The 27,829-nt window shown below is 40.6% G+C and overlaps 2 protein-coding genes across 2 annotated transcripts in view; one reads left to right on the forward strand and one right to left on the reverse strand.

Moving 5' to 3' along the window:
• Positions 1-3,340: 3,340 nt before the first annotated feature.
• LOC121818351 (cytochrome c oxidase assembly protein COX20, mitochondrial-like) lies at positions 3,341-7,259 on the forward strand. The gene is made up of 2 exons (XM_060407993.1): positions 3,341-3,482; positions 7,042-7,259. The coding sequence occupies exons 1-2, from the start codon at positions 3,341-3,343 to the stop codon at positions 7,257-7,259; spliced, it is 360 nt and encodes a 119-aa protein (XP_060263976.1).
• LOC114111326 (dedicator of cytokinesis protein 10-like) overlaps positions 6,140-27,829 on the reverse strand; it is an 87,879-nt gene continuing 66,189 nt past the window's right edge. The window contains exons 13-17 of the mRNA XM_060407994.1: positions 25,204-25,387; positions 24,665-24,765; positions 21,939-22,120; positions 20,747-20,888; positions 6,140-15,760 (exon numbers count right to left, since the gene is read on the reverse strand). The gene's annotated coding sequence lies outside the window, so the exon portion shown is untranslated. The remainder of the gene's footprint in view (positions 15,761-20,746; positions 20,889-21,938; positions 22,121-24,664; positions 24,766-25,203; positions 25,388-27,829) is intronic.

Raw genomic sequence — 27,829 nt, forward strand, 5'->3', positions numbered from 1 at the left:
TCCAAGGACCAAGCATCTTTTAATTTCATGACTGCAATTGCCATCTGCAGTGATTTTGGAGCCCCCCAAAATAAAGTTTGACACTGTTTCCACTGTTTCCCCATCTATTTCCCATGAAGTGATGGGACCAGATGCCATGATCTTCGTTTTCTGAATGTTGAACTTTAAGTCAACTTTTTCACTCTCCACTTTCACTTTCATCAAGAGGCTTTTTAGCTCCTCTTCACTTTCTACTATAAGGGTGGTGTCATCTGCATATCTGAGGTTATTGATATTTCTCCCAGCAATCTTGATTCCAGCTTCTGTTTCTTCCAGTCCAGCGTTTCACATGATGTACTCTGCACAGAAGTTAAATAAGCAGGGTGACAATATACAGCCTTCACGTACTCCTTTTCCTATTTGGAACCAGTCTGTTGTTCCATGTCCAGTTCTAACTGTTGCTTCCTGACCTGCATACAGATTTCTCAAGAGGCATGTCAGGTAGTCTGGTATTTCCATCTCTTTCAGAATTGGGGAGGGATAAATTTGGAACATTAGGATTGACACGTATAGACTACTATGTATATGTATATGTATAACTAATGAGAACCTACTGTATAGCACAGGGAACTCAGTGCTCTGTGATGACCTAAATAGGAAGGAAATCCAAAAAAGAAGGGATATATGTATACATATAGCTGATCCACTCTGCTGTACACCAGAAATTGACAAAACATTATAAAGCAAGTGTACTCCAATAAAAAATTTTTAACGAAAGAAAACGTCAATTCCTCTGGACACCACTTATTTCATTGATTTGAACTCTTGCCTAAGTCCGATGTACTTAGGAAGCTTTGGTAACAGAGACAGAAGTGGGTGATCCAAGGGCCTGGAAAAAGAGGCTGGGTACCGTCTAGAAACTGCCTTCCGATGTCAGGGAACTGAAGCTTTCCTCCTCCTTCCTTGCTTCCTCATCACTTTATTCTCCTGCATCTGTCCTCCTTTTTCCCTGATTCATCTCCATGTGGTGGTTCAGAGTGTGAATTTCTACACTAGATTCCCTGGGTTCAGATTCTAGCTGACTGCTTATTGATGGTGTGATCTCAAACAACTTATCTAGCTTCACTGTGCCTCAGCTTCCCCAGTCATAAGGAGGTGGGTGATATTAGTAATTGCCTCACAAAGTTGCAGTGAGTATAAAATGAGCTCGTGTATGCAAAGCTCACCTGTAGACCAAGTGCCAGATTAGAAATGAGGGTCGGGAGGCCCACTCCCACTTGTGGTGTGCAGGTACGTGTGTGTGCGCATGCTAAGTCGCTTCAGTTGTGTCAGACCCTATGAACTGTAGCCTGCCAGGCTCCTCTGTCCACAGGATTGTACAGGCAAGGAAACTGGAGTGGGTTGCCATGCCCTCCTCCAAGGAATCGTCCTGGCCCAGGAATGGAAGCCGCGACTCTTGTGTATCCTGCATTGGCAGGCAGGTTCTTTACCACTACCATCCTGGGAAGCCTGGTATGCAGGGACACAAGAGGGTAACAGTTGTGGCTGAGGGTAAAAAAGTCCCTAGTAGGAAAGAGATCTCCCAGTGAATTTACTGATGGGATGACCAGCAAAAGGGTCCTTGAGGATGAACCAGCTGGTGGAGCAGCTTTCAGGGAGTTCAGTGAGGCACGTGGTAGTGGTACTCTGCACTCCTGACCTTAGAGGCCAGGTACATTCTTGTTGTGGGTGGCTGCCTGGGCACAGTAGGGTGTTGCACAGCACCCCAGGTCTCTAGCACATTTCCCAAAATGTCCTCAAGTCATTGCCAGATGTCTTGGCATTGATCCTACTCAATGATCAATCCCAATTAAGAACCACAGTTCTAAGATCTAAGGGACCAGGGATCAAAGGAATAACCAAAGAAGTGAGCATGTGTGAGGTCGGCCAGCAAGTGATGGTGGGGAAGGTCAGGGTCTATACACTCATACCTGCATACCACAAGCAGGAGCGGGCAACCTCACCCTCATTTCTAACCTGGCAGTTGGTCTACAGGCAGGCTATGTTTGGAATCTGAGGATGCTCAAGGTCTGCCTCACCATCCCTGTAGCTGTCCTTTCCACTTCCTGGTGAAGTCTTTCTCACTACTAGTGACCCTCCAACTTGTTAACTTGGACAAACAATTTCAGTTCTATCACTGCTGCCAACTATAAAGCAGTTTAATTCCTCTAATAAGACCCAAGACGTCTAAGATATTAGCCCTGAAGGAAAAAAGCATTAGCTGGAGAAGACTATCTACTGAAAGACATAAAGTCCTGAATCAATGGAGGTGCGTGTGTGTACCTTGTCACAATTACAAAGATGTGGTGGCTTGCTGGGCTCCTGGAAAGAGGAAGTGCAAGATACCCACCCCACTCTGCTCCCTCCTAGAAGAGGGGGTGGGATGATGAGGTAGCTGACTTTTAGGGATGTCCCAACATCGGATCAGGGGGAGGAAGCAGAGCAGGGCCAGGGACTGATTTGCTGAGAGCCATCCAAAGGAAGAAATCCGTGCTGCAGAATACCTGGCCGGGAGGGAGCCTGAGGGCAGAGAGGTATCCATCTGCGAGATAAATTTCAGATTTGGGGTAAAGAAAAGGAAACTACAGCCAGTTCCATCTCAAGACATTTCCCTAGTGCAGGCTTCTCAGATCCTGACCAACTAAATGTCAGTTTCCCCCAAGTTGCAGTGGCTGCAGAAACTTGCTGAAATGCCCTTCAGTGAGATGAGCTGGAGTTATGGGTCACGGTGCGGGAACTGGTTCATCCAGACAGCGAGCGCTGAGCAGCTAGTGTGAGGAGAGCACACAGCACAGGGGGGTGGGGAGCTCTTGGGGAGAAGAAGAGACTGAGCAGAGGAGGACAGGACCCAGGAGGCCCTGGGAGGGAGGGGCCGGCACTCGCCTGCTAGACACAGAGACTGCAGACCTCACTCCAGGTCCCATCACCCAAAGTGAGGACGAAATGTCTTTAAACAAGATTGGCTGGGCAAATTTTCCCCTACAGGATTTCTATAGCTGCAGAGAAATGGGTAAGAAATGGGGACAGAAACTGAAAACTTTTTCATCTTTTTTAAGAGAGCTGGTGATCTGTGAACGTAGACAGAAGAAATCCAAATGAGAAACATACAGTAAATTCAACTGAAGGCGGCTATGGCTTTAGAGACTGTCTAGAGAGGAAATACCGAGGGAGTAACTCATATCAGTTCAATCACTAACCAAAAACCACTTCTGTGTAATTCTGATAGTGGAAGGAAGCCAGAGGAGGTAAGCAGAGGGGCCCAAGAGTCTGGGGGCATAAGGGACGGGTGGTTGATGCTCAGGTGTGTGTGGAAGCTACAACGATGAATAACTGGCTACTGTTCAGGAAGACAGACACAGGGCAGGGTTCATATGCAGTCAGCATGTGCCAGTATGGCAGTGTTGATTGCTATCAGCCGGCAGCTTTGTATGTTTTTCCAGTGGCTTCCATGGTGGCTCAGATAGGTAAAGAATCTGCTTGCAATGCAGGAGAGCCCGATTTGATCCCTGGGTAGGGGATGTCCCCTGGAGGAGGGCATGGCAACCCACTCCAGTCTTCTTGCCTTGAAAATCCTATGGACAGAGGAGCCTGGCGGGCTACAGTCCATCGGGTCGCAAAGAGTCAGACATGACTGAGTGACTTTCACTTTCCATAACAAAGGAGGATGTGGTGGTGGTGGTGGTGGGATTACCTTATTTTCAAAACCAAAACATTCTGTGTAAATACCCCAGATTACCTCTTTGAACATAATTTCTCTTGCATGTGACCTGAATTGTGTTCAGCTGACCCTGTACCTACTAGGGGTTCCGGTGGAAAAAAGTCCAGCCTAGTTTCCTCCCAGAAGCCTTTCACTTTCACTGTACTTGTTCTGGTAGGGATAATTCTGTCAGATCAGCCCTTTCCCTTCACTCAACCTCTTTCATTTTGTGTGTTTGTCTATCTAGATTTAGTTTGGGCTATGGAGGGAAGATATAGTACTATCTTCATGTTACAGTGTCTCTGGAAGCATCACAAATCTTGACTATGGCAAGGAAGAATTATGAAATAATTCAGTGCAGGAGCACTATAGGACCTGGTCAGCTTTGCACTGAACAGAACTCCACGTCTATATTAGCTCTGCTTTTGCTTCTCAGTATCAAACATCCAAATATAACAGTGCTAGCCACTATTGCTTACATCTCTCAAACGGATACAGAATCGAGAAGACCCAGTCCAGTTAATGACAGAGAAAGGCCACCCTTGGAGTAGCTGCTAGATTATAATGTCTTACCTGTGTATCCCAGGTGGCTCAGTAGGTAAAGAATCTGCCTGCAATGCAGGAGACACAAAAGTCTTGGGTTGGATCCCTGGGGTGGGAAGATCCCCTGGAGGAAGGGATGGCAATCCACTCCAGTCTTCTTGCCTGGAGAATCCCATGGACACAGGAGCCTAGCAGGCTACAGTTCATGGGGTCGTAGAGTTGGACACCACTGAAGTGACTTAGCACGCACCTGTGTATCTACCCGCTGAATACAGCCTTGATCGTCCGTATAGCTGGCTTACAATGGAAGATCAAAAAATTGTGACAGATGGTCGACAATTCCCAGATTACAGCCCTCAACAGTTCATATGATAGCTTTCCTTGGTTTCCTATCAGAGGCACACACTCAGCATGCCAGATGAGGAGTCCAGAGCCTGTAAGACTCTCAGCCCTAGGCAATCTACAGAATCGGTGATTATTACAAAATGCTGCAATACACAAAGAATACAAAATGCTGCAATACACAAAGAACAAGACTTGTTGGTCAGAATTTGACCGAGGTTGGCTTCAAAAGTTTTCTAACATGGGGACCAAGCAACTAGAGTGCAAATGTTCTGACAGAAAAAAAAAAAAATAAGCTGCTTTCCTGAGTTTGACTCTAAAGAAAAAGCATAAGGGGTCAGAAGAACAAGATGTTACCTGCTTTTATATGCAGGTAACATATTATTATTTTCATGATTTATTATTTATCTATTATTATTTTTCCTTTGCATGGCTCTTATTCTAGTGATCGGTTCTAAGGGTCAGTGTTCATTTAATAGTTAAAATGAAGTTTTTAACTACCCTGCCTAAGGTCCTTCCGTAACACACACATGCTGGTTCCTACCCATCCCTCAAGGCTGTCGTCCTTCATGAAGCCTGTTTTATTCTACATCTAAAAAAGCTCTGCCTATTCAAGCACTTGTCATGACCACTGATTTGCTATTATCAGACCTTCTCTTATCTCCTTATGTGACTATGTCTTATCTTCCTCAACCACAAGCTCTTTGAGGGCTGGGGTATTGTTCACACTGCCTTGCCCATACTGAAAGCTCTAGAAGGATCTGCTTATCTAAACTGGCTTTCTTGAGACTGCTCAAGTACTTATTCTTTGGCAGGTGCTTTTATGTTTCAGGGAAACAGAGACAAAAATCAGAAGAGACTCTACCTTTAAGGGCTTACCTTCTTAGTAAAAAAGTGGAAGAGAGGAAACTTCTTGGGTCTCTGTACAAAGCTGCAGCAGGAGACTGTAGGAAATAGTATATAATAGCTGAAAACACTTTGGACCCTGAATTAGGATGCTTTGATTTCATTTCTAATTTGATGTGTATCTTGAGTACATTTCTTAACCATTTGTCATCCATTTCCTTATATGCCATAGAGTACATGTCATATTAACATTAAGAAATGTAGTTTTTCTTAATAGGGTACCTTTGTCATCTATTTCCCTATACATCACACAGGGGTCATATGATGACTGGGGGAACTTACTGAATCGGAAAACAGATGCAAAGCATGTTGCAGGGAACTTCCCCAACCTGATAAAAAGCATCTATGAAAAACCCATAGCTAAAACTACACCTAACAGTGAAAGTTTGAAAGCTTTCTCCCAAAGATGAGTAATAACACAAGAATGTCTTGCTCTTACCACTGCTATTTAACATTCTACTGGAAGTCCTAGCCAAGTGCAAGCGAGTGAGTCAAGTGAAGTCACTCAGTCGTGTCTGACTCTTTGCGACCCTGTGGACTGTAGCCCGCCAGGCTCCTCTGTCCATGAGATTTTCCAGGCAAGAATACTGGAGTGGGTTGCCAAGTGAGAACATGAAATGAAAAGAATCAAGATTGGAAACGATGACGTAAAATTCTCTATATTTCCAGATGACACAATATTATATAGGAAACGCTAAAGAATCAGTTAAAAAAAAAAACACAATTAAAGCTACTAAATGCATCCAGCAAGCTTTCAGGATACAAGGCCTATATACAAAAGTCAGTTGTATTTCTATAAACTAGCAAAGAATAACTGGAAAATGAAAAAAAAAACTCCATTTATAATAGTTTTAAAAAGAATAAAATAGCAAGGAATACATTTAACAAAGGAAGTGAAATACTTCTACACTGAAAACTACAAAATACTGTTGAAAGAAATTAAAGAAAACCAAAGTAAACAGAAAAACATCTTATGTTCTTGAATTGAAACTTAAGGTGGCAATACTTAAGGTGGCAATACTCCTCAAATTAAATTATGGATTCACAGCAAATCCTACCTAAATCTCAGCTATATTTTTTTTGCAAAAACTGACAATCTGAATCTAAAATTCATATGGAAATGCAAGGGACCAGAATATCCAAAACAGTCTTAAAAAAGAACAAAGCGAGAGGACTTGCACTTCCCAATTTTAAAACTTACTATAGAGCTACATTAATCAAGACAATGTAGTCCTGGCATAAAGACAGAATATAGATCAATGGAATAGAACTGAGAGCCCAGAATAAAACCATGTGTTTATGGTCAATTGATTTTTGAAAAGAGTACCAAGACAATTCAAGCGGGAAAATAAGTCTTTTCAGCAAATGGTACAAAGACAACAGGATATCCACACGCAAAACAATGAATTTGAACCCTTATCTCACACCATATACAAAATCCAGCTTGTAATGAATCAAAGATCTAAAAGTAAGAGTTAAAACTATAAAAGTCAGAGGTGCTGACAGTCCCTACGGTGGCTGCTCCGGAGCCTAAGGACCCAGGGAACGGGAAGGTAGAAATAGATTATGTGACATTGGAGTAGAAGGATTTATCTTGGTGACTTTAGGATGCTGGTTCCATTGTAGGTATAATTATGCAAAGCTAAGAATCCAGGAAAGACTTGCCAGAGAAGGAATTAAAAATAAGATTATATATGAAAGTGCCCATCTTGATCCTGAAAGAAAACAAATCAGTGGCAGCAGCAGCAACTGAGCATAGAACAGCAACTGTTCACTCTCTTCAGTGTGAACAAAGCTGAGATCAACTACAGAAAACATGTTATGTACCATAAGAAGACTTGCAATCTGTAAATAAGTATGGGTAAGTAGTCAAATAAAAAAATTAATTTAAACTCAAAGAAAATTAGGTATAAATCTCCATGACCTTGGATTAGGCAATGTCTTCTTAGGTACAACATCAAAGCACAAATGACAAGAAAACATAGAGAAATTAGACTGCAGCGAAATTAAAAAACTTTTGTTTCAAAGAACACCATTACAAAAGTAAAAAGTTAGCCACAGAAATTTATGGAAATCATATAGCTGATAAGAAACTTGCATCTAGAACATATGAAGAACTTTTGCAACTCAACAATCAAAAGACAAACCAGTGTTTAAAAATGGGTAAAGAATCTGAATAGACGTATTGCCAAAGAACGGATAAGAATGGTCAACAAACACATGAAACAATGCTCAACTTCATTAACCTTTTGAGAAATGCAAACAAAAACCCCAATGAGATACCACTTCATACCTACTCAGTTCAGTTCAGTCGCTCAGTCGTGTCTGACTCTTTGCGACCCATGAATTGCAGCACGCCAGGCCTCCCTGTTCATCACCAACTCCCGGAGTTCACTCAGACTCACGTCCATCGAGTCTGTGATGCCATCCAGCCATCTCATCCTGGGTCATCCCTTTCTCCTCCTGCCCCCAATCTCTCCCAGCATCAGAGTCTTTTCCAATGAGTCAACTCTTCGCATGAGGTGGCCAAAGTACTGGAGTTTCAGCTTTAGCATCATTCCTTCCAAAGAAATCCCAGGGTTGATCTCCTTCAGAATGGACTGGTTGGATCTCCTTGCAGTCCAAGGGACCCTCAAGAGTCTTCTCCAACACCACAGTTCAAACGCATCAATTATTTGGCGCTTAGCCTTCTTCACAGTCCAACTCTCACATCCATACATGACCACAGGAAAAACCATAGCCTTGACTAGACGGACCTTAGTCAGCAAAGTAATGTCTCTGCTTTTGAATATACTATCTAGGTTGCTCATAACGTTTCTTCCAAGGAGTAAGCATCTTTTAATTTCATGGCTGCAGTCACCATCTGCAGTGATTTTGGAGCCCCCCAAAAATAAAGTCTGACACTGTTTCTACTGTTTCCCATCTATTTCCCATGAAGTGATGGGACCAGATGCCATGATCTTCGTTTTCTGAATGTTGAGCTTTAAGCCAACTTTTCCACTCTCCTCTTTCACTTTCATCAAGAGGCTTTTAGCTCCTCTTCACTTTCTGCCATAAAGGTGGTGTCATCTGCATATCTGAGGTGATTGATATTTCTCCCAGCAATCTTGATTCCAGCTTCTGTTTCTTCCAGTCCAGCGTTTCTCATGATGTACTCTGCATAGAAGTTAAATAAGCAGGGTGACAATATACAGCCTTGATGTACTCCTTCTCCTATTTGGAACCAGTCTGTTGTTCCATGTCCAGTTCTAACTGTTGCTTCCTGACCTGCATACAGATTTCTCAAGAGGCAGGTCAGGTGGTCTGGTATTCCCATCTCTTTCAGAATTTTCCACAGTTTATTGTGATCCACACAGTCAAAGGCTTTGCCATAGTCAATAAAGCAGAAATAGATGTTTTTCTGGAACTCTCTTGCTTTTTCCATGATCCAGCCGATGTTGGAAATTTGATCTCTGGTTCCTCTGCCTTTTCTAAAACCAGCTTGAACATCAGGGAGTTCACGGTTCACGTATTGCTGAAGCCTGGCTTGGAGAATTTTCAGCATTACTTTACTAGCACGTGAGATGAGTGCAACCGTGCGGTAGTTTGAGCATTCTTTGGCATTGCCTTTCTTTGGGATTGGACTGAAAACTGACCTTTTCCTGTTCTGTGGCCACTGCTGAGTTTTCCAAACTTGCTGGCATATTGAGTGCAGCACTTTCACAGCATCATCTTTCAGGATTTGAAACAGCTCAACTGGAATTCCATCACCTCCACTAGCTTTGTTCGTAGTGATGCTTTCTAAGGTCCACTTGACTTCACATTCCAAGATGTCTGGCTCTAGATCAGTGATCACATCATCGTGATTATCCGGGTCTTGAAGATCTTTTTTGTACAGTTCTTCCATGTATTCTTGCCACCTCTTCTTAATGTCTTCTGCTTCTGTTAGGTCCAGACCATTTCTGTCCTTTATCGAGCCCATCTTTGCATGAAATGTTCCCTTGGTATCTCTAATTTTCTTGAAGAGATCTCTAGTCTTTCCCATTCTGTTCTTTTCCTCTATTTCTTTGCAATGATCGCTGAAGAAGGCTTTCTTATCTCTTCTTGCTATTCTTTGGAACTCTGCATTCAGATGCTTATATCTTTCCTTTTCTCCTTTGCTTTTCGCCTCTCTTCTTTTCACAGCTATTTGTAAGGCCTCCCCAGACAGCCATTTTGCTTTTTTGCATTTCTTTTCCATGGGGATGGTCTTGATCCCTGTCTCCTGTACAATGTCACGAACCTCACTCCATAGTTCATCAGGCACTCTATCTATCAGATCCAGACCCTTAAATCTATTTCTCACTTCCACTGTACAATCATAAGGGATTTGATTTAGGTCATACCTGAATGGTCTAGCGGTTTTCCCTACTTTCTTCAATTTCAGTCTGAATTTGTCAATAAGGAGTTCATAATCTGAGCCACAGTCAGCTCCCCGTCTTGTTTTTGTTGACTGTATAGAGCTTCTCCATCTTTGGCTGCAAAGAATATAGTCAATCTGATTTCGGTGTTGACCATCTGGTGATGTCCATGTGTAGAGTCTTGTGTTGTTGGAAGAGGGTGTTTGCTATGACCAGTGCATTTTCTTGGCAAAACTCTATTAGTCTTTGCCCTGCTTCATTCCACATTCCAAGGCCAAATTTGCCTGTTACTCCAGGTGTTTCTTGACTTCCTACTTTTGCATTCCAGTCCCCTATAAGGTATAATCAAAGAGGCAGATAATAACAAGTGTTGTTGAGCATATCGGGAAATTACAATCCTTATTTAGTGCTGCTGGGACTGTTCAGTTCAGTTCAGTCGCTCAGTCGTGTCCGACTCTTTTGCGACACCATGAACCACAGCATGCCAGGCCTCCCTGTCCATCATCAACTCCCGGAGTCCCCTCAAACCCATGTCCATTGAGTCAGTGATGCCATCCAACCATCTCATCCTCTGTCATCCCCTTCTCCTCCTGCCCTCAATCTTTCCCAGCATCAGGGTCTTTTCCAATGAGTCAGCTCTTTGATTCAGGTGGCCAAAGTATTGGAGTTTCAGCTTCAGCATCAGTCCTTCCAGTGAACATTCAGGATTGATTTCCTGTAGGATGGACTGGTTGGATCTTTTTGCTGTCCAAGGGACTCTCAAGAGTCTTCTCCAACAGCACAGTTCCAAAGCATCAATTCTTCAATGCTCAGCTTTCTTTAGAGTCCAACTCTCACACCCATACATGAGTACTGGAAACACCATAGCCTTGACTAGACGGACCCTAGTCGGCAAAGTAATGTCTCTGCTTTTGAATATGCTATCTAGGTTGGTCATAACTTCCCTTCCAAGGAGCAAGTGTCTTTTACTTTCATGGCTGCAGTCACCATCTGCAGTGATTTTGGAGCCCAGAAAAATAAAGTCAGCCACTGTTTCCACAGTTTCCCCGTCTATTTGCCATGAAGTGATGGGACAGGATGCCATGATCTTCGTTTTCTGAATGTTGAGCTTTAAGCCAACTTTTTCATTCTCCTCTTCATAGTGCAATTACTGTGGAAAACAGTCTGGAAGTTCTTCAAAAGGTTATACATATTTACCATATGACCCAGGAATTCAACTCCTAGGTATATGCCCAAGACAAATGAAAACATATTCATAGAAAAACTTGTATGCAAGTGGTCATAGCAACATTATCAACAATAGCCAGAAAACAAAAATAACCCAAATGTTCATTAACTGATGAACAGATAAACTATGACATATTCATACAAAAGGAGTTATTATCCAGCCATAAAAAAGGAGTGAAATTCTGATACAGTTAGAACATGGATGGACCTTGAAAACATGCTAAATGAAAGAAGCTAGTCACAAAAGGTCACACAGTATGTGATTCCATTTATATGAAATGTCTAAAATACTAATCTATTGATACAGAAAGTTGATTACTGATTGTCAGGGGCTGGGGGCTGGTTGGTGGGCAACAGAGAGTCACTGCTTATGAGTATGGGATTGTCTTTGGAAGTGATGAAAATATTCTAAATTAATTGTGGTGATGGTCACACAACTGTGAATATACTAAAACCCACTGAATTGTGCATTTTAAATGGGTGAGTAGTGTGGTGTACAAATTACAGCTTAACAAAGAGGAAAAGAGAAGACAAGAAAGTATGTTGGAAAAAGTCTTAAGATGCCATACATAGAGGCACAATCTTTGAAGAATTTAGTTCCAACGTCAATCCGGAGTTGGATAAACGTACATATACACTTTTCTTAGAGGAACCATTATGTGGCTAAGGACTAGAAAGAAAGCATTGTCACTGGAACAAGATGAACAAAGCACTCTTACTGGCCACTTCCCAGGACAGGGGAATAGGCCTGTGGTACAGACCCAGCCCCACCCCTAATCGTCTTTTACTCTACTCCTCTCCCTGTGTTTTGATAGCTGAAGTAGTGTACTGTTAGTAGAAGACTGAAGGTAGCCCACCATTTTGTGTAAGAGAAGCCTGAAATATGTATCTCATTATTAAGGTTTTCAAGAGTTAGGGAATTCCTAAGATTTCAACACATTGCTCAGGTTCTGCATTACAGATAAACTAGTATTTATAATCAAAGGATTAGGTTTTTATGATGCTGACCTATTTAGTTTGTTAATTAACCAGTGAGTCATCTCTAGTTCTACGATATCTTGGTCACGGTTCCAAGGCTGTTGCTACTACTGCTGCTTTTTGTTTCATTTTAAAAAGATGTTTCAGTATCATGCATCGAAACTGGACTGGCAATTCGTTTCATATATGATATTATACATGTGGTGGGTTCATGTTGATGTATGGCAAAACCAATACAATACTGTAAAGTAATTAACCTCCAATTAAAATAAATAAATTTATATTAAAATATTGTAAAGTAATTAAACTCCAATTAAAATAAATACATTTCTATTTTAAAAAAAAGATGTTTCAGTTCAGTTCAGTCGCTCAGTTGTGTCCGACTGTTTGCGACCTCATAGACGGCAGCCCACCAGGCTCCCCCATCCCTGGAATTCTCCAGGCAAGAACACTGGAGTGGGTTGCCATTTCCTTCTCCAATGCATGAAAGTGAAAAGTGAAAGTGAAGTCGCTCAGTCGAGTCCGACTCTTAGCGACCCCATGGGCTGCAGCCCACCAGGCTCCTCCATCCACAGGATTTTCCAGGCAAGAGTACTGGAGTGGGGTGCCATCACCTTCTCCTAGAAATTTCCATAAAAAGATACTTACAGTATTTATATATGCAGTCAATTCATATAAATATGGTAACAATAACATCTATGGACATGATGCCACTGGTGCATTGGTTACTCATAAAATCTGCATGGAATTGCTTACTTTCTCTATGGGTTCTCATTGTCGTGATAAACTAATACTACTAATGGTGACTTTATTCACATTTTACATGCTGTTCAAAGACTATCAAAACAGTAGTTTCCAGGGAAACCTGGAGTCAAGCTTAATTGCAAAAATAATCAGTATAGCAGAAATGTATTCTTTGATATGAATTCCTCTGTAGAGGCCAAATCAATTCATGAAATCTTTATTTTTTTTTAATTTATTTATTTTAGTTGGAGGCTAACTACTTTACAATATTGTAGTGGTTTTTGCCATACATTGATATGAATCAGCCATGGGTTTACATGTGTTCCCCACCCTAAACCCTCCTCCCACCTCCCTCCCCATCCCATCCATCTGGGTCATCCCAGTGCACCAGCCATGAAATCTTTAAACTATATAAACAGTAATAGCTAACATACACAGTGTTTCAAGGCCAACTTAGCTGGCTTTCTCTAGTCTAACCCACCTTGTTCTATATACCTTTCTGCCCTCAGTTTGGAAGCTGGTGAAAAAATCCTAGGGAAATTGTGCCATGACCTGGAGGCCTGTGGCCACAGGACACAAAATTATCTTTACTTTCTCCTTTTCTCTCCGTGGCCATCAATGAATCATGTCCAATCTTTCCACATAGTATCTCTTGCACTTGTCCTTTCTTCTCCATTCTTGTTCACATCTATGGGCTTATGGACTCATAATTAGATTAGTACAACTATCTAACTGGTTTTCATATATCCAGCTACTTGGACTCAAAAGCTTCTGGCAGCCATATAAAAGATTACATTCATAAAAGTAATGTTTAGTCAAGTCATATTTCCATTCACAAACCTTGACTGGTTTCCTTCTGTTTATTGAGTAAAGTCCAAACACTATTATCCCGGTATTAAAGGCCTTCCAAAATCTAGGTGTGAATTTTCTTTCTAGATTCAGAATCCATTACTCTCTTGAACAAAACTGGCCTCTTCACCATCCCCTGAACTTTTACAAATTATTTCTGCACCTTTGCTTGTGACAGTCCTCCTGCCTAGAATAGCTTCTCATCTTTGTAAGCCTGTTCAAGGCTTTCTTTTCTCCATAAAGTCATCCCTGAACATTAACACTCACAGCAGCTTCTCATCCCTTGAATGTGATATGAGTTATGGACAGCATCATTCATTTGGCAGTCCTCAGAGCCAACTTATCTTGTCTTATATTGTTAATTCTTGTATTACTTATTTTTGTGTCTACCTTGCCTCCTCAACTAGACTGCAACTTCCTTGAGGGCAGGGGTCATTTGTTCTACTTTTTAAAATGACCCACAGGGCACAATGCCATGCCGGGGGACAAGATAGGGACTGGTCATTGACAAAAGAGCACTCACGTTTCCCTAAGATGCCTCATTTTCAGAAGGCAGCACTCTCTCTGGGTGATGATTTTTTACACGTATGTGTCAAATATAATAGCTTTAAAGGTGAAACTAACTTTTCACGTTACTCCAAGATATTAAGGAATTACAGACTGCTTCTGGAATTTATGAATCCCTTATTAAAATACAAAATTAACCTTTCATAAGTAATTTAATGTTCCCCTGAAAGGTTAAAAATGACATGTAAAGAAAAATGGCCAAGTCAGGTGCATAAGGAGCTCTAAGATTTACTTAATCACAGAGTATTTAAAAAGCCAAAGCTCCATGCAATCCACTTATATTTCAGTGTCTGTTTTTTCCTTTTTTGTCTATAAAATAGGTTAAACTACATATGAAAAATAAATCTAGGACTTAATGTTTACAAGAAAGGCAGCCAAAATTTTATGGATAGTTCAAGGTAAAAATGTCCTTCACATCTTGGTTTCTCCTGAATTATTTAGTTAATCTGAGGTTTCTTTATAGTTAGAGATGTAATCCTTAGCCAGCAGCTTGTAAATACGTGGTGGTTCTGTATACTGAGCCAAGAAATCCTGTGATCATCAAGTTCTATCAAAATCTTTATTAACCTTGTAAACTGAAGAAAATCATCATTACAAAATCCCTACCCTCAGATTCTGCTGCTAAAACTTTGAAGTAACTGCAAATCTCAGAGATGTTTGTTCAGCTTTATGGATAGCTTCAGCTGATGAAGCTTAGGCAACAAAGGCTGCTTGCTAGGCAAACAGAGGCCAGAAAGGAATCCCTTGCCTAGTATGTTAGAGAGACCACTGACTGGAATACCTAGCATAACTGGATCAAAACTTGAAGGACTGGTAAGCCTGGTATTTCTATATATACCCTTTCTTTGTGAAAATTTCCTTGTTTACATAATGCTTTTTTTCCCTTTAGCTCAGTCTAGACCATTGGTAGGCAAGGTTTCAAATGATCTGCTCAGTTGGAAGTATCCATGTTTCATGAAAAAATTATCATTTTTTTTTCTCCAAGGAGTAGTATAATAATGAATTTAGCTTCCTGTCAAGAAAAATGCTAAGTTCAAAGTATTATTTCCTTCACTTCTAATTACAAAGAAGTTTTACCTTTTATTGAGTGCCGTTATACCATTTTACACAGTACCATTAATATTTTAAGTAACAATTAAGCAAATCAAATGAAAGTTTTTGAGCTCTACTTCTCAGTATATAGATTTACCTTAAAAAGTACAAACTAAGCACAGTGGTGCAATTTTCCAGGCACTTTCAAGTTGCTTACATATATATGAAAGCATGAAAGTTTTGGTGTCAGGAAGAAACATTCTGTGTATAACAAATCTTTAAATTCCTAACATTTGCACAGCTCCAAATATTTCTGAGTAGTTCAGTCTTATTGTCACTTGACATCTGCATGTCCTCATATTTCATCAGTGTATCTTGGGGAACCATAACTTCGGTCCCTTGATGTACCACTAATTGCACAAAATACATGTAATGTGTTGCTCATCCAGGGAGAATGCATTGGGTCTTCTTGTATTATCTAAAATGAAAGAGATGGCATGTTTATCACAAAGCAAAATAGCCATGGCCAAAAAAAGTATGTGTATACAAAATTACAGGCATATTCCAACTTATCACTGTCATTTAGCTATTTAAAATGATGTAAAGCAGAAAGAGCAAAGAACAACATTACCAACTCAAGTCTTCAAAGCTGTATTACAAAGGCAGTGTATCAAAAGAGCAGAAAAGATCTGGTTACTCATTAAGAAAAATGAAAGGTTGTAAAATGCAAAATTCAACAGAAAGTGAGAGGTAATAAAATGTTTTAAAAAAATTTTTAATAGATGGTCAGAAAAGAGCCTCAACAGTGAACTTTTTGATATGAGTTTATAGATCATCTTCTAAGAGTGGTTCTCAACTTCACTTGGGGGCTATTCAACATGCAGATACCCATGGCCTTTTCCTCGAGACTTGGGAAATGATTTTAAGTGAAGAGAAAATAAGTCAATATTTCCAAATATACACCATAATTATGTAAACTAATTGATGCAAAAAATTTTTAATGAAGAACTTCACAAATGTATTAATAATTTTATAACCTATAAGCATAGAAACATATATATATTCATAATCATATAGACATTTTAAATATTATCCATTTTGTGTGATCAAAGGTAACAGATATCTCACGCATGGATTAGATGAAAGAATAGCATACCAACCTCTTTACTGAACAATCCCAAAATCCCTTTAGCTTTTGAGCTTTCAAGACTAGGTTCTCAAGTTAGCTTTGAAACTTCAGTAGGAAGCCTGCAAATGGCTTCTGGTGACAGTAATGGGTCATATCATTTGTATTGCTACAAATCACGTCTTTATTATAAAGTCCACAATAGAAGATTTTCCTCTTATAAAAGCTTGATGTTTTAAAAGGACTCCATATTTTGATATAGTGTAACAGATTACACTGAAAAGGGCCAAGGAATATCCAAGGCCATATCTTTTTGTCGAGTCATCATTTATGGAGCTAAACAGATAATTGAGATTTCAATGCACAGGTATATTTTATCTTATTTTATATTATTATATTTACCTTTGGGATATAATAAATCTCAAATTTTGTGACTGAAAATAGTTATTTTATAAGGGACTGTATTTGGAAATATTGATTTATAAAACTTCACTAAAACTCAACATTTGCCTAAACTAAAGTACACCTAAATATGATACATCATGACTGTACAGCTTTCATAAATATAAACCAATAGAAAGCAAGATTTTCTTGGTTAGCTATAAATATATTATATATAATATATAAGATAGAAGAATGCATAACATATAATATATAATATCAAGGGTCTAAAATTTGGTCTCTAGAACGAAATATAATAGTCACGGTTTATAGCAATAAAATGAGAAAGACAGATGCAGATTCATAAAACCCAAGTTTGGGGTGTTAAAAAAGAGACAAGGAACTTCCCTGGTGGTCCAGAGGATGGGACTCTATGCTCAGGGGACTAGTGGGATCAGCCCCTGCTCGGGGAGCTGGATCCACATGCCACAGCTAAGACATGGTGCAGCCAAATACATTTTTAAAAAGAGAGAGAGAGAGAGAGACAAGAGGTCCAAAATGGAGTCACTTGTGCTAAACCCACATCACCTGAGTTATAAATATATTAATTGTAGTTTTGGCCTTTTCCAGGTAGGTAATCTTAACTAGTCAGAAAAGTACATATATCACTTTCAAGTCTGGAGTTTCCTGGTCAGCACTAGTGAGGTAATCCAACTGACAGACACTTGCTGTGCTCCAGAGGAAGGTGACCTTGCCTGAAACAATCAGGTCTCTTTTAGAATAACTTCCTTGACCTGACTCCTACTTGTAAAAGGCTTCCATTTTCTATGGCTCTTCAGAGCTCCTTTCAGTCTGCTACATGGGATCCTGCTGGACTCGTGAATCACTGAATAAAGCCAAAAGCTTTAAAACTGACTCACCTGACTCTGAATAAAAAGCAGAGACATTACTTTGCTGACAAAGGTCCATATAGTCAAAGCTATGGTTTTTCCAGTGTTGGACCAAAAAGAAGGCTAAGTGCCCAAGAATCGACACTTTCAAACTGTGGTGTTCGAGAAGACTCTTGAGAATCTTTCGGACTGCAAGGAGATCCAACCAGTCCATCCTAAAGGAAATCAGTCCTGAATATTCACTGGAAGGACTGATTCTGAAGCTGACACTCCAATACTTTGGCTATCTGATGCAAAGAACTGACTCACTGGAAAAAGCCCTGATGCTGGGAACGATTGAAGGCAGGAGAAGGGGGTGACAGAGGATGAAATGGTTGGATAGCATCACTGAATACATGGACATGTGTTTGAGCAAACTCCAGGAGGTGGTGAACGACAGGGAAGCCTGGTGTGTTGCAGTCCATGGGGTTGCAAAGAGTTGGACATGACTGAGCAACTGAACAACCACAGTTGAATTTTGTTTTTTAACAAGGAAAAAAGAACTGTATAGAAAGCTCTAAATAACTGGATCATCATAATAGCAGTAAATTGAATAATTTGCTTTCAATATGAATAATTTAGAGTTCACGGCTAGGTCATACAGTTGCATGCAAATTCTATAACTGTAATATATATTGCCTTAAAATGCTATAATTGTTTCATATTTTTGTAAAGGAGGAGTTTTGCTGTTTTTTCCTATGGACAATGGAGAACAGAACCCTGTAAACTGGGCAGTTTCTAGGAAGAAATTATGTAGCCTATTTGATTAAAGTATTCCCCAGATGGCTCAGATAGTAAGGAATTCACCTACAATGCAGGAGACCTGAGTTTGATCCCTGGGTTAAGAAGACCCCCTGGAGAAGGAAATGGCAACCCACTCCAGTATTCTTGCCTGGAGAATTCCACAGACAAAAGAGCCTGGTGAGCTACAGTCCATGGGGTCACGAAGGGTAGGACATGACTGAGTGAGTAACACTTCAACATACCGCAGAAGAGTGAGGGTGAAGAGAGGCATGTCCCCACTGTACTCAGGGGCTGAACCTGAGCTACAGACAATAAAGGAAGCGGAATGATTCCCTGCCTGCCTAGTCCTGATCACTGGACTGCTTTGGCAAGGAGACAAAAAAGGACCTCGGAAAACTGAGCTGCAAAGGTATGCCTTGGACGGTTTACACTCACGCCTAAGTGGGCTAACAGAAGTCAAGATGACAAAAAGAGGAAACATATCATGGATCCAGACTCCTGAGGCTGGCGAGAGTCCCTGTCACGAAACAGGAGAGGAGACTGGGATGACTCACTCACTGAAAGATGGGATGATGAGAGTCTAGCTGCCTGGCTTCTCCATGCTGAGAAGATGACCATGGTCAGAGAATGGGACTCCTGGTCACGCAGTGCAACTTTGGACTAACTGTAATAGATTTCCCATAGTCCTTTCTAACAGAAAACATACAAGATACCACGAGAAAGAGAGCTTGGAGTCAACTAGCTCTTGTTTTCCTTGAAATCTCTTCTGCCCCACCCACCACTACACTGCAGTCCTTTGGCACTAACCATGGTCAGTCTATTTGTAAGGACACCCTCCATGTGATGGTCTCACCCAGGGGAGTGTCTTCAGGCAAGCAGTGAAATGCTCATACCAGGACAGAGGAGGTTCTCCTTTCTGGAACCAGCAATAAGAATGTGTTCTCTAAAGGGCTGTAGTGATCCTTGTTTCTTTTAAGGGGTCTGAATTTCATAAAAAATTGAGAGTCTGAACAGTTTCTGAAGCAAATATTGATCTTATTGGATGTTTTCCTTTTTAAGGAAAGCAAAGAGACATTAGGTAAGCTCCACAGGGCTCAGGCACTGAGGGAACAGACCATCAGGCCATGACTTTTACATCTGTGGTGAAGATGTTAAAATAGTCGAGTGACAATCCATGTACAGAGTGGTTGTAAACACAGATTTCAGGAGCCTAATATAGGAATGACATTTACCAGGATAATTTAGGAGTACTCTGGTTTTAAAGTAAGTATGATGATGATGAAGTTGCTCAGTCATGTCCGACTCTTTGCAACCCCATGGACTGTAGCCCACCAGGCTCCTTGGTCCATGGGATTTTCCAGGCATGAACACTGGAGTGGGTTGCCATTTCCTTCTCCAGGGGATCTTCCCAACCTAGGGATCGAACTCAGGTCTCCCACATTGTAGGCAGACGCTTTACCATCTGTGCTACCAGGGAACTTAAGGTAAGAAGATCTATAAAAGTCTTAACTATTAATTATGACATAATTTGTCTGTCAGTGGTGAGCAGATCTTTGCTTCTATATGTTTCCCATTGTGGACTATATAACTAAGTTAGTTATAACTGACATTAACAGTCAAACATTAGAATGCCAAGTATTATGAAACAAGAGTTTTGCAGGCTGGATGGGTATTAAGACAATTCCTGAGTTTTGGAATCTGCTCAGGATCTCTCCTAAATGATCATACAGTTGTCCCTCAGTATCCCCAGAGGATTAGTTCCAGGACCACTGTGCCCCTTCCCCCATGGATATTAAACTCTGAAGATGCTCAAGTTCCTTATATAAAATCACACAGTATTTGCATATAACTTTTGCATATCCTCCCCTGTACTTTAAAATCATCTCTAGCTAATGTATAATAGCTAATACAATGTAAATGTTATGTAAATAGCTGCCTACATGCAGGAAATTCAAGTTTTGCTTTTTTGGAACTTTCTGGAAATTTTTTTCAAATATTTTCAATCTGCAGTTGGTTGAATCCCTGGATGTGGAAGCTGCAAATATGGAAGGGCAACTGTAACTAGTTTCTTACAGCTAAAACAGGGATATTCATTGAGGGATCTGGCTACTGAGCCAATCATTTCACTTCTCTAGGACTCTTCTTGAGAGACTCTCAGCCATGCTCACAGTAGATGAACTCAGACTTGCACAGCTACTCACTTCTAATGGCACGGTGGTGCAAAGATCAAAATAGTTTACTACCTGAACAACTGCTAAAGCAACTGTCAGTAATTGCTTCAAACCTGATTTGCGGTGTAGAACAAGTTGGCAGAGGAGTAGGTGGACGTGGAGTACATCTCTCTCCATGGATACATCAGGACTACCCATTCAGACACAGAAGTGCTTGCTGAACACCAGCTGAGAGCAGACGGGAGCACCCGACCACTGGAAAAGAGTATATAGAACCATGCAAACACTCAGTAGGACAAAGGAACTAGGGGGAAAAGCAGGAGTGTTACTAGGACTGGACCTGCCCTCGGTGGGTGCTGGAACTGAAGCAGGGGTCCAATCCCCACACTGCGGCTATCGTCTGGGTCACAGGAGAAACATTTGAGGCTGAGAGTGAAACAGCTGATCTGTGGCAGCCTAAATGGAGTGAGAATGTGTCAGCCCTTGCCACAGCCATACATACCCCGGACAGGAAAGCAGGTCCCCTGCAAGGCACAGCAGCTGGAAGCTGGAGCACCGGATTGTGGAGCAATTCCAGGGTGAGGGCTGCTGTTGACTGTGGCAAGAACGACCTAGGAGATGTGAGGGAGGTAATTGTGTTGGAAAGTGCCTGTGGCAGAAAGCCAGGCAGCCATGGAAGCAAGATGATACTGCTGGAGCCATCACCATAGCCTCTCTCTCCCCACAGGCCAGCACTGGCAGCTGAACAGTAGAGAGGCTGACCCATCAAACCCCTGACTGCACTGAACTACAGAGCAGGACCCCATCCAGGGTGTTCCTCTAAGTGACTGATGTGCTGAACTACAGAGTAGGACCGCCAGCTAGCGGAGCCTCTCTATGTGCCTGACACACTGAACAACAGTGAAGGACCCCAGGGAAGGGAGATCGCTAAGTGCCTGAATGTGTGGAGCTACAGAGAAACACTAGCCAAAGAGATCTTCTGATCGCCAGCTACCAGAGGCTCAAAAAAGATTCTGATAGGGCAGTAACTCCTACAGTGGAGGCAGTCCGTATCCCTGAACACTTGGTGCCGCCATGGTTCCTGTGACCCAAGCAGCTGCGCCACCTTCATGCTCAACCCTCACTGGGGCAGAGCTGCCACAGGAAAAAAAAAAAAAAAAAACAACCTTGCATCTATTGACATGGCGTTGCTTCGGTTGTGTCCCACTCTGCAACCCTGTGGACTGTGGATTGCCAGGCATCTCTGTCAGGGGGGTTCTCCAGGCAAGAATATTGGAGTGTATTGGCCAATATTGGTTACCATACCCTTCTGAAGGTGAAGTTGCTCAGTCGTGTCCCACTCTTTGCAACTCTTCCCAACTCTTTGGACTGTATCCTTCCAGGCTCCTCCGCCCATGGGATTTTCCAGGCAAGATAACTGGAGTGAGTTGCCGTTCCCTTCTCCAGGAGATCTTCCTGACCCAGGGATTGAACCCCGGTCTCCCGCACTGTAGGCAGACGATACAGGGTGTAGGCAGATGCTATACCCTTCTAGAGCACTGTATTTATTGCTGCCCTAGCTTCCAATTATTCTGAGCACTCGGTGCTGCCAGAAACCCTGTGACCCAAGCAGCTGCACGACCTCCGCTGGGGCAGAACCAAGTCCTCTAGGGCAGCCTCAGGAACAAATCCAAGTGGACGACCCATGTACAAAGGTGGAAATAAACCACAATTGAAACCCAGGGGCAGTGTGGCTAAGAAAGAAGACCCAAAACCTTCCCACCAGCTGTACAAGCTGCAGATTAAATCCACACGATCAACTAGGCAGACTCTGTGTCTATGGGAGATATAAAAGGACACTGAGAGTGCCCACAAAAGAAAATGCACTATTTCCTATAGCTGTGTACATTGGAGGCAAGAACACACAGGAGCAGGATCAGATTAGAGTCTGAGTTACCCCCACAGCAGGCCCAGAGACCAGCACAGTGTTGGAAGGCACCCCAGGAGGGCGAGGTGGACTGTGACTCCCAGCGATGGAAAGGACAGTGACAGCAGTGACTCAGGAAAAATATTTACGCTTCTTATATTTTGCCTTGTTCTGCGGTTTCTTTTGGAATTTTTCTTTTTCTTTTTTTTCCTCTATATTGTAGTTGTCGATTTTATTAGCACTATGAAATACAATTAAGCTTTTGATGGTTTTCTTCTCAGTCACACTTTTTATTGTTGCTATAAATCTCTGCCTCTACATTGGCCTTTTGCAGTTTTGTGGAGTTTTCCATTCTTTTTTTTAATCCCTTTTTAAATTTTAATTAAAAAAGTTTAAACATTATTATATTTTTCCACATTTCTTAATTTGCTTGCGTTTCCTGCTTTACTTTTCCTCTTGCAGTTAATCTTTAATGAATATAAACTTTCCTTATCTACCTTTATTTAACTTTGCATATCTATTCTTTCTTTTTATTTCCTTTCCTCTCAACATGTTTATTTGTTTTGTTTTCATTGCTTTACTCCCCACATGGCACATTGCTTTAGTTTTGTTTTTAGTTTGTGCTTTAGTTAGTTTGATCTTAACTGGCAGATATCATTTTCAGTTCCTTTTGTTCACTAGGTCAATCTATTGTACTTTATTTTTGTTGGACTGTTTTGATTTTGTTTATAGGTGTATATGTGTATGTGTCTGCGCTTCCTCTGCCCACAATGCGGGAAATCTGGGTTCAGTCCCTGGGTCGGGAAGATCCCCTGGAGGAGGAAATGGCAACCCAACCCAGTATTCTTGCCTGGAGAATCCCATGGATGGAAGAGCCTGGTGCGCTACAGTCCATGGGGTCGCAAACACTCGGAGAAGACTGAGCAACTTCACTTCTTCTTCTTCTATGTGTATGTGTATATTCCATTAGTTTAATTATTATTTGTCTGATTTTGTAACTGCCATTTGTCTGGGGTTCATCTTTGGTTTCTCCTGTTTGGGTATTTATTTTAATCTCACTTAATGCCATAACAAACCACTTGTGGAATCTTTGTTCCTGGCCAGAGATCAAGCCCTGAGCCTTTGGAATGGGAGCACTGACTCCAAGACCCTAGATTATCAGAGAATTCCTAACACTAGAGAGTATCAAATAGAGAGAACTCTCACAAAAGAAACCACTTGAATACAAGACCCAGCATCACCCAACCACCAGTAGTACCCGGTGCAAGATGCCTCATCCAAACAACAAAGACAAAAATACAAACCCAGTCATCAACAGACAAGATTACCACCTCACTAGCCCTGCCCAACAGAAGAAAAAAAAACTCAGCATAAGTCTCACCCTATAGGAAGCTTACACAATCCACTGGACCAACCTTAGGAGGGCAGAAACCAAAAGGAAGAAAGAGTTCAACCTTGAAGCCTGGGAAAAGGAGACCTCAAACACAATAACTTTTAAAAAATAATGAAAAGGCAGAGAAATACTACACAAATGAAGGAACAAACTAGAAACAACAGAAGTCCAAATAAATGAAGAAGAAATAGGCAAACTACCTGAAAAAGAATTCAGAATGATGATAGTAAAGATGATCAAAAACCTTGAAAACAGAATGGAGAAAACACAAGAATCAATTAACAAAGACCTAGAAGAATTAAAGAATAAATATACAGAGACAATACAATTACTGAAATTAAAAATACTCTAGAAGGAATCAATAGCAGGATATCTGAAGCAGAAGAATGGATGAGTGAGCTGGAAGATAAAATGGTGTTAATAACTGCTGAAAGCACAATAAAGTAAAAAGAATAAAAAGAACTGAGGAAAGTCTCAGAGACCTCTGGGACAATATTAAACACACCAATATTCGAATTATAGGGGCCCTAGAAGAAGAAGAGAAAAAGAAAGGGTATGAGATCACACATTTCCTCACTACCTAAAATACCATTAGAAGGTAACTTAAACGTTATAAAGGGAACCAATAATTTTTTAGAGGGACATTATTTGGTGAATATTTTGGTTTCACTTAAGAAGACAATGGAGTTAAAAAAAAATAGTGATCTGAACTGAAAACTACAAAGCACTTACCTAAACATGTCTTCCAACTCATTTACTTTTTTCGGTGGATACTTGCTAGTTTGACTGTCATTTAACACAGCCCTGGCATATGCTAATGGACCTGCATTTACCTAAATTACAAAAGGAGAAAAATGAGAGTTGTCAGAATGTAATTAAAAAGTAATTTTTGCATTTCTCTTTTTAAAAAGAATACTATATTAAAGATCCATACCTGAGAAACACATTTTCTATCTTAATATAAATTTATTTGAAAAAGATTAACTAAAGCAAATCATCTGCAAAATTTATACTCTAACAAGGTAGTTAACACTTTCTGCTATCTAAATATAGGACTTGGCTCTAGTCGGAGGAATTTACGTTAAAGTTCTCTGACATAACACAAAATTTATAGAAACTGAACATAATGTCTTTATTAGATTAATAAAAAATGTAGAGGTTTTTGCACCCAGTCAGAGTTTAAGACAATTACAATTAGTGCTTGTTCTGTGCCCTTATGAAAGCAAGAGGAACAACAAGAAACATTTAATACAGGTTAGCAACCAACATACCTGCACTCAAACACAGCCCTGCAATTTAAGTAGGAGCTGAATCATGTCCATGTCAGCAGAAGAGCAAAGCTTTTGCAGCTCTGCAGCTTTATTTTATCCGTGGCAACATCAATTGGCTTTAAATGAATCTGCTGTTCATAGTTTATAGAAATCCTCTTCTTCACATATGGAAATGAGTTTGAAGCTATGAAAGATTAAGATTGACAGATGAGTTTGTAAGATAGTAAATCAAACAGCTAAATTTAAAAAAAAATCTATTGTGCTTAATTCTCCTCATATTTTCTCTGGAAAATCGCTTTGAGACCAAATAGGTCCCTTATTACTTCAGGACTGAAGGAGAAATTCTCTCTGAGACGACTCAGACTAAGCATGAATTACATAATTACATATGGCAAAGGAATGGTTTATAACTTAGCATGTTTGCATAAGTGAGTGACTGAACAGCGGGACAATAAACGATTAAAATTTCAATTACGTTTTCCTACTGACCAGCTGCTGCTTGTATGTGTCAAAAAAGATCATGTCAAACAAAGAAGTTATGCCAAGTCCTACTTACTAGTCAAGATTGTACGGCCTTTGCACTGTTCCTCCATACAACTTTACTTTTTGCCTGACAATGTATAAGGAGCCTCAAAAACAAATCTATTGATATTATGGTTTCTTTCAAACTCAGTTTTTCTTTCTGTGAGTTCTTTATCATCAAAGTAGGGCTTCACATAAGTGACTTGGATATGAGCATATTTGGGGTCAAACTCTTTGACATTTACCTAGAAAGTAAGAAAGTTTTGGTTTTTATTCAACAGAAGGGAAAATGGGGAACAGGTAAGCTACTAACACCTCTGAGATCAACTGAGGAACAGTCATTGAATACACTGTGAGATAAATACACACTTGGAAGAGGTCTTTGCTCTTTCTTCATGGATTATTTCCTTCTGATTATTAAGAAGTTACAGAAGCCTATTTGGAGATTATAGAAATGTAGACAGAAAAAACTGCAATGCTACCACTCAGCAATGACCATCATTTACATTCTCATATATTTCCTTGTAATCTTTTTTTCTATGCATACATATTTATTTACAAACCGGAGATCATGCTGAGCATTGCTTTATCATTTGCTTTTTTAAAAATTTTACTTTTATTTGCTTTTATGTTACATTCAATTTCTTTTTTTAAATCTTTATGTATTTTTATTTTTAAAATTTTTTAAATATCAATTTATTTATTTTAATTGGAGGTTAATTTCTTTACAATACTGTACTGGTTTTGCCATGCACTGACTTGAATCCACCACAGTTGTACACGTGTTCCCCATATATTAAAATGGCTAACTGAACATTTGAATTCCACCTCAAAAAATACCTATTACAGAGAGGATTCTCAGAAGATGGCAGAGCATCAGACATCTATCTCCTTATATAGACAATAGTTACACCATCATTACCTATCTGATGGAACAATTTTGGGACTCTGGAGTCTGTTGAAGACTTGCAACTTCCATGGGAAGATTTGGACAGAAAATTACCTTAATTTTCAGTTTGTTCAGTTTTAACTCTGGGCACAATGGCAGCAACCCGTACCTCATCCCTGAGGTACTACGGCAGATAGCTGTGTGCATATTCCTAGAACAGCTTGTAGGAGCCAGGATGAACAAAGACCCTGTCTTCCAAATATTGTGAATCTGTGCTATGACTGCTGACTGCTGCTTCTGATCACAGGGGGACAGTCAAGGAGGCTGTGGCCATTTTTATACCACCTCTTCCCTTTGTTGCAATGCCCTCCCCCTCTGCCTAAAGTGATTTTCAGGGGATTTAACAGACCAGCACCTTTCCTCTCCTCTCCTCTTCATCTTCCTCTCCATCACCTCTTAGGAGCTGGACATCCAATACTAGACTGTTCAAAGGTAACTGCATAAATGAGGGTGACTAGAAAGTCACTGTGAATGCTCAGGGGAAGGCACAGGCTCAGAAAAGATTAGAGAAGACCCCAAATTTACACCTCAGGCTGATTCTTGGGACAGACACAGCTTACAACAATTAAAAACAAAAACAAAACCCAGGAAACTCTGGGACAGGGACAGAATCTGATTTCCAGAGAGATCACAATATTAAATTCAATGTCCAGTTTTCAACAACAAAAAAATTGCAAGGCATACAAAGAAATAGGAAAGTATGGCCCATTCAAAACAGAAAAATAAACCAATAGACATTATCACAGAAAAAAGTGATAGCAGATCCCCTAGAAAAAGAGATTAAAACAACAGTATTCATGATCAAACAACTAAAAGAAGTGGTGGGAAAAGTCAAGGAAATTATGTATCAACAAAATGCTGATATCTATAAAAAGCTAGAAAATCTAAAAGGAAACCCAGACCTTTTTTTTCAGAGCTGAAAAATACAATAACTGAAATGAAACATCACCAGAGGGATTCAAAGACACATTTCAGTGGGTGTAGCCAATGTGAAGATAAGATAATGTCAATGATGGATCAGAGGAACACAAAGGAAAAAAATTGAAGAGGACAGAGGCTATGGAACCTGAGGAATATCATCCAGCAGGTGAACATGCACACTATGGGAGTCTTTGAAGGAGAAAAGAGAGATAAAGGGGCAGGGAGACTATCTGA

This window comes from Ovis aries, chromosome X, assembly GCF_016772045.2.
Source record: "Ovis aries strain OAR_USU_Benz2616 breed Rambouillet chromosome X, ARS-UI_Ramb_v3.0, whole genome shotgun sequence".
NCBI lineage: Eukaryota > Metazoa > Chordata > Mammalia > Artiodactyla > Bovidae > Ovis > Ovis aries.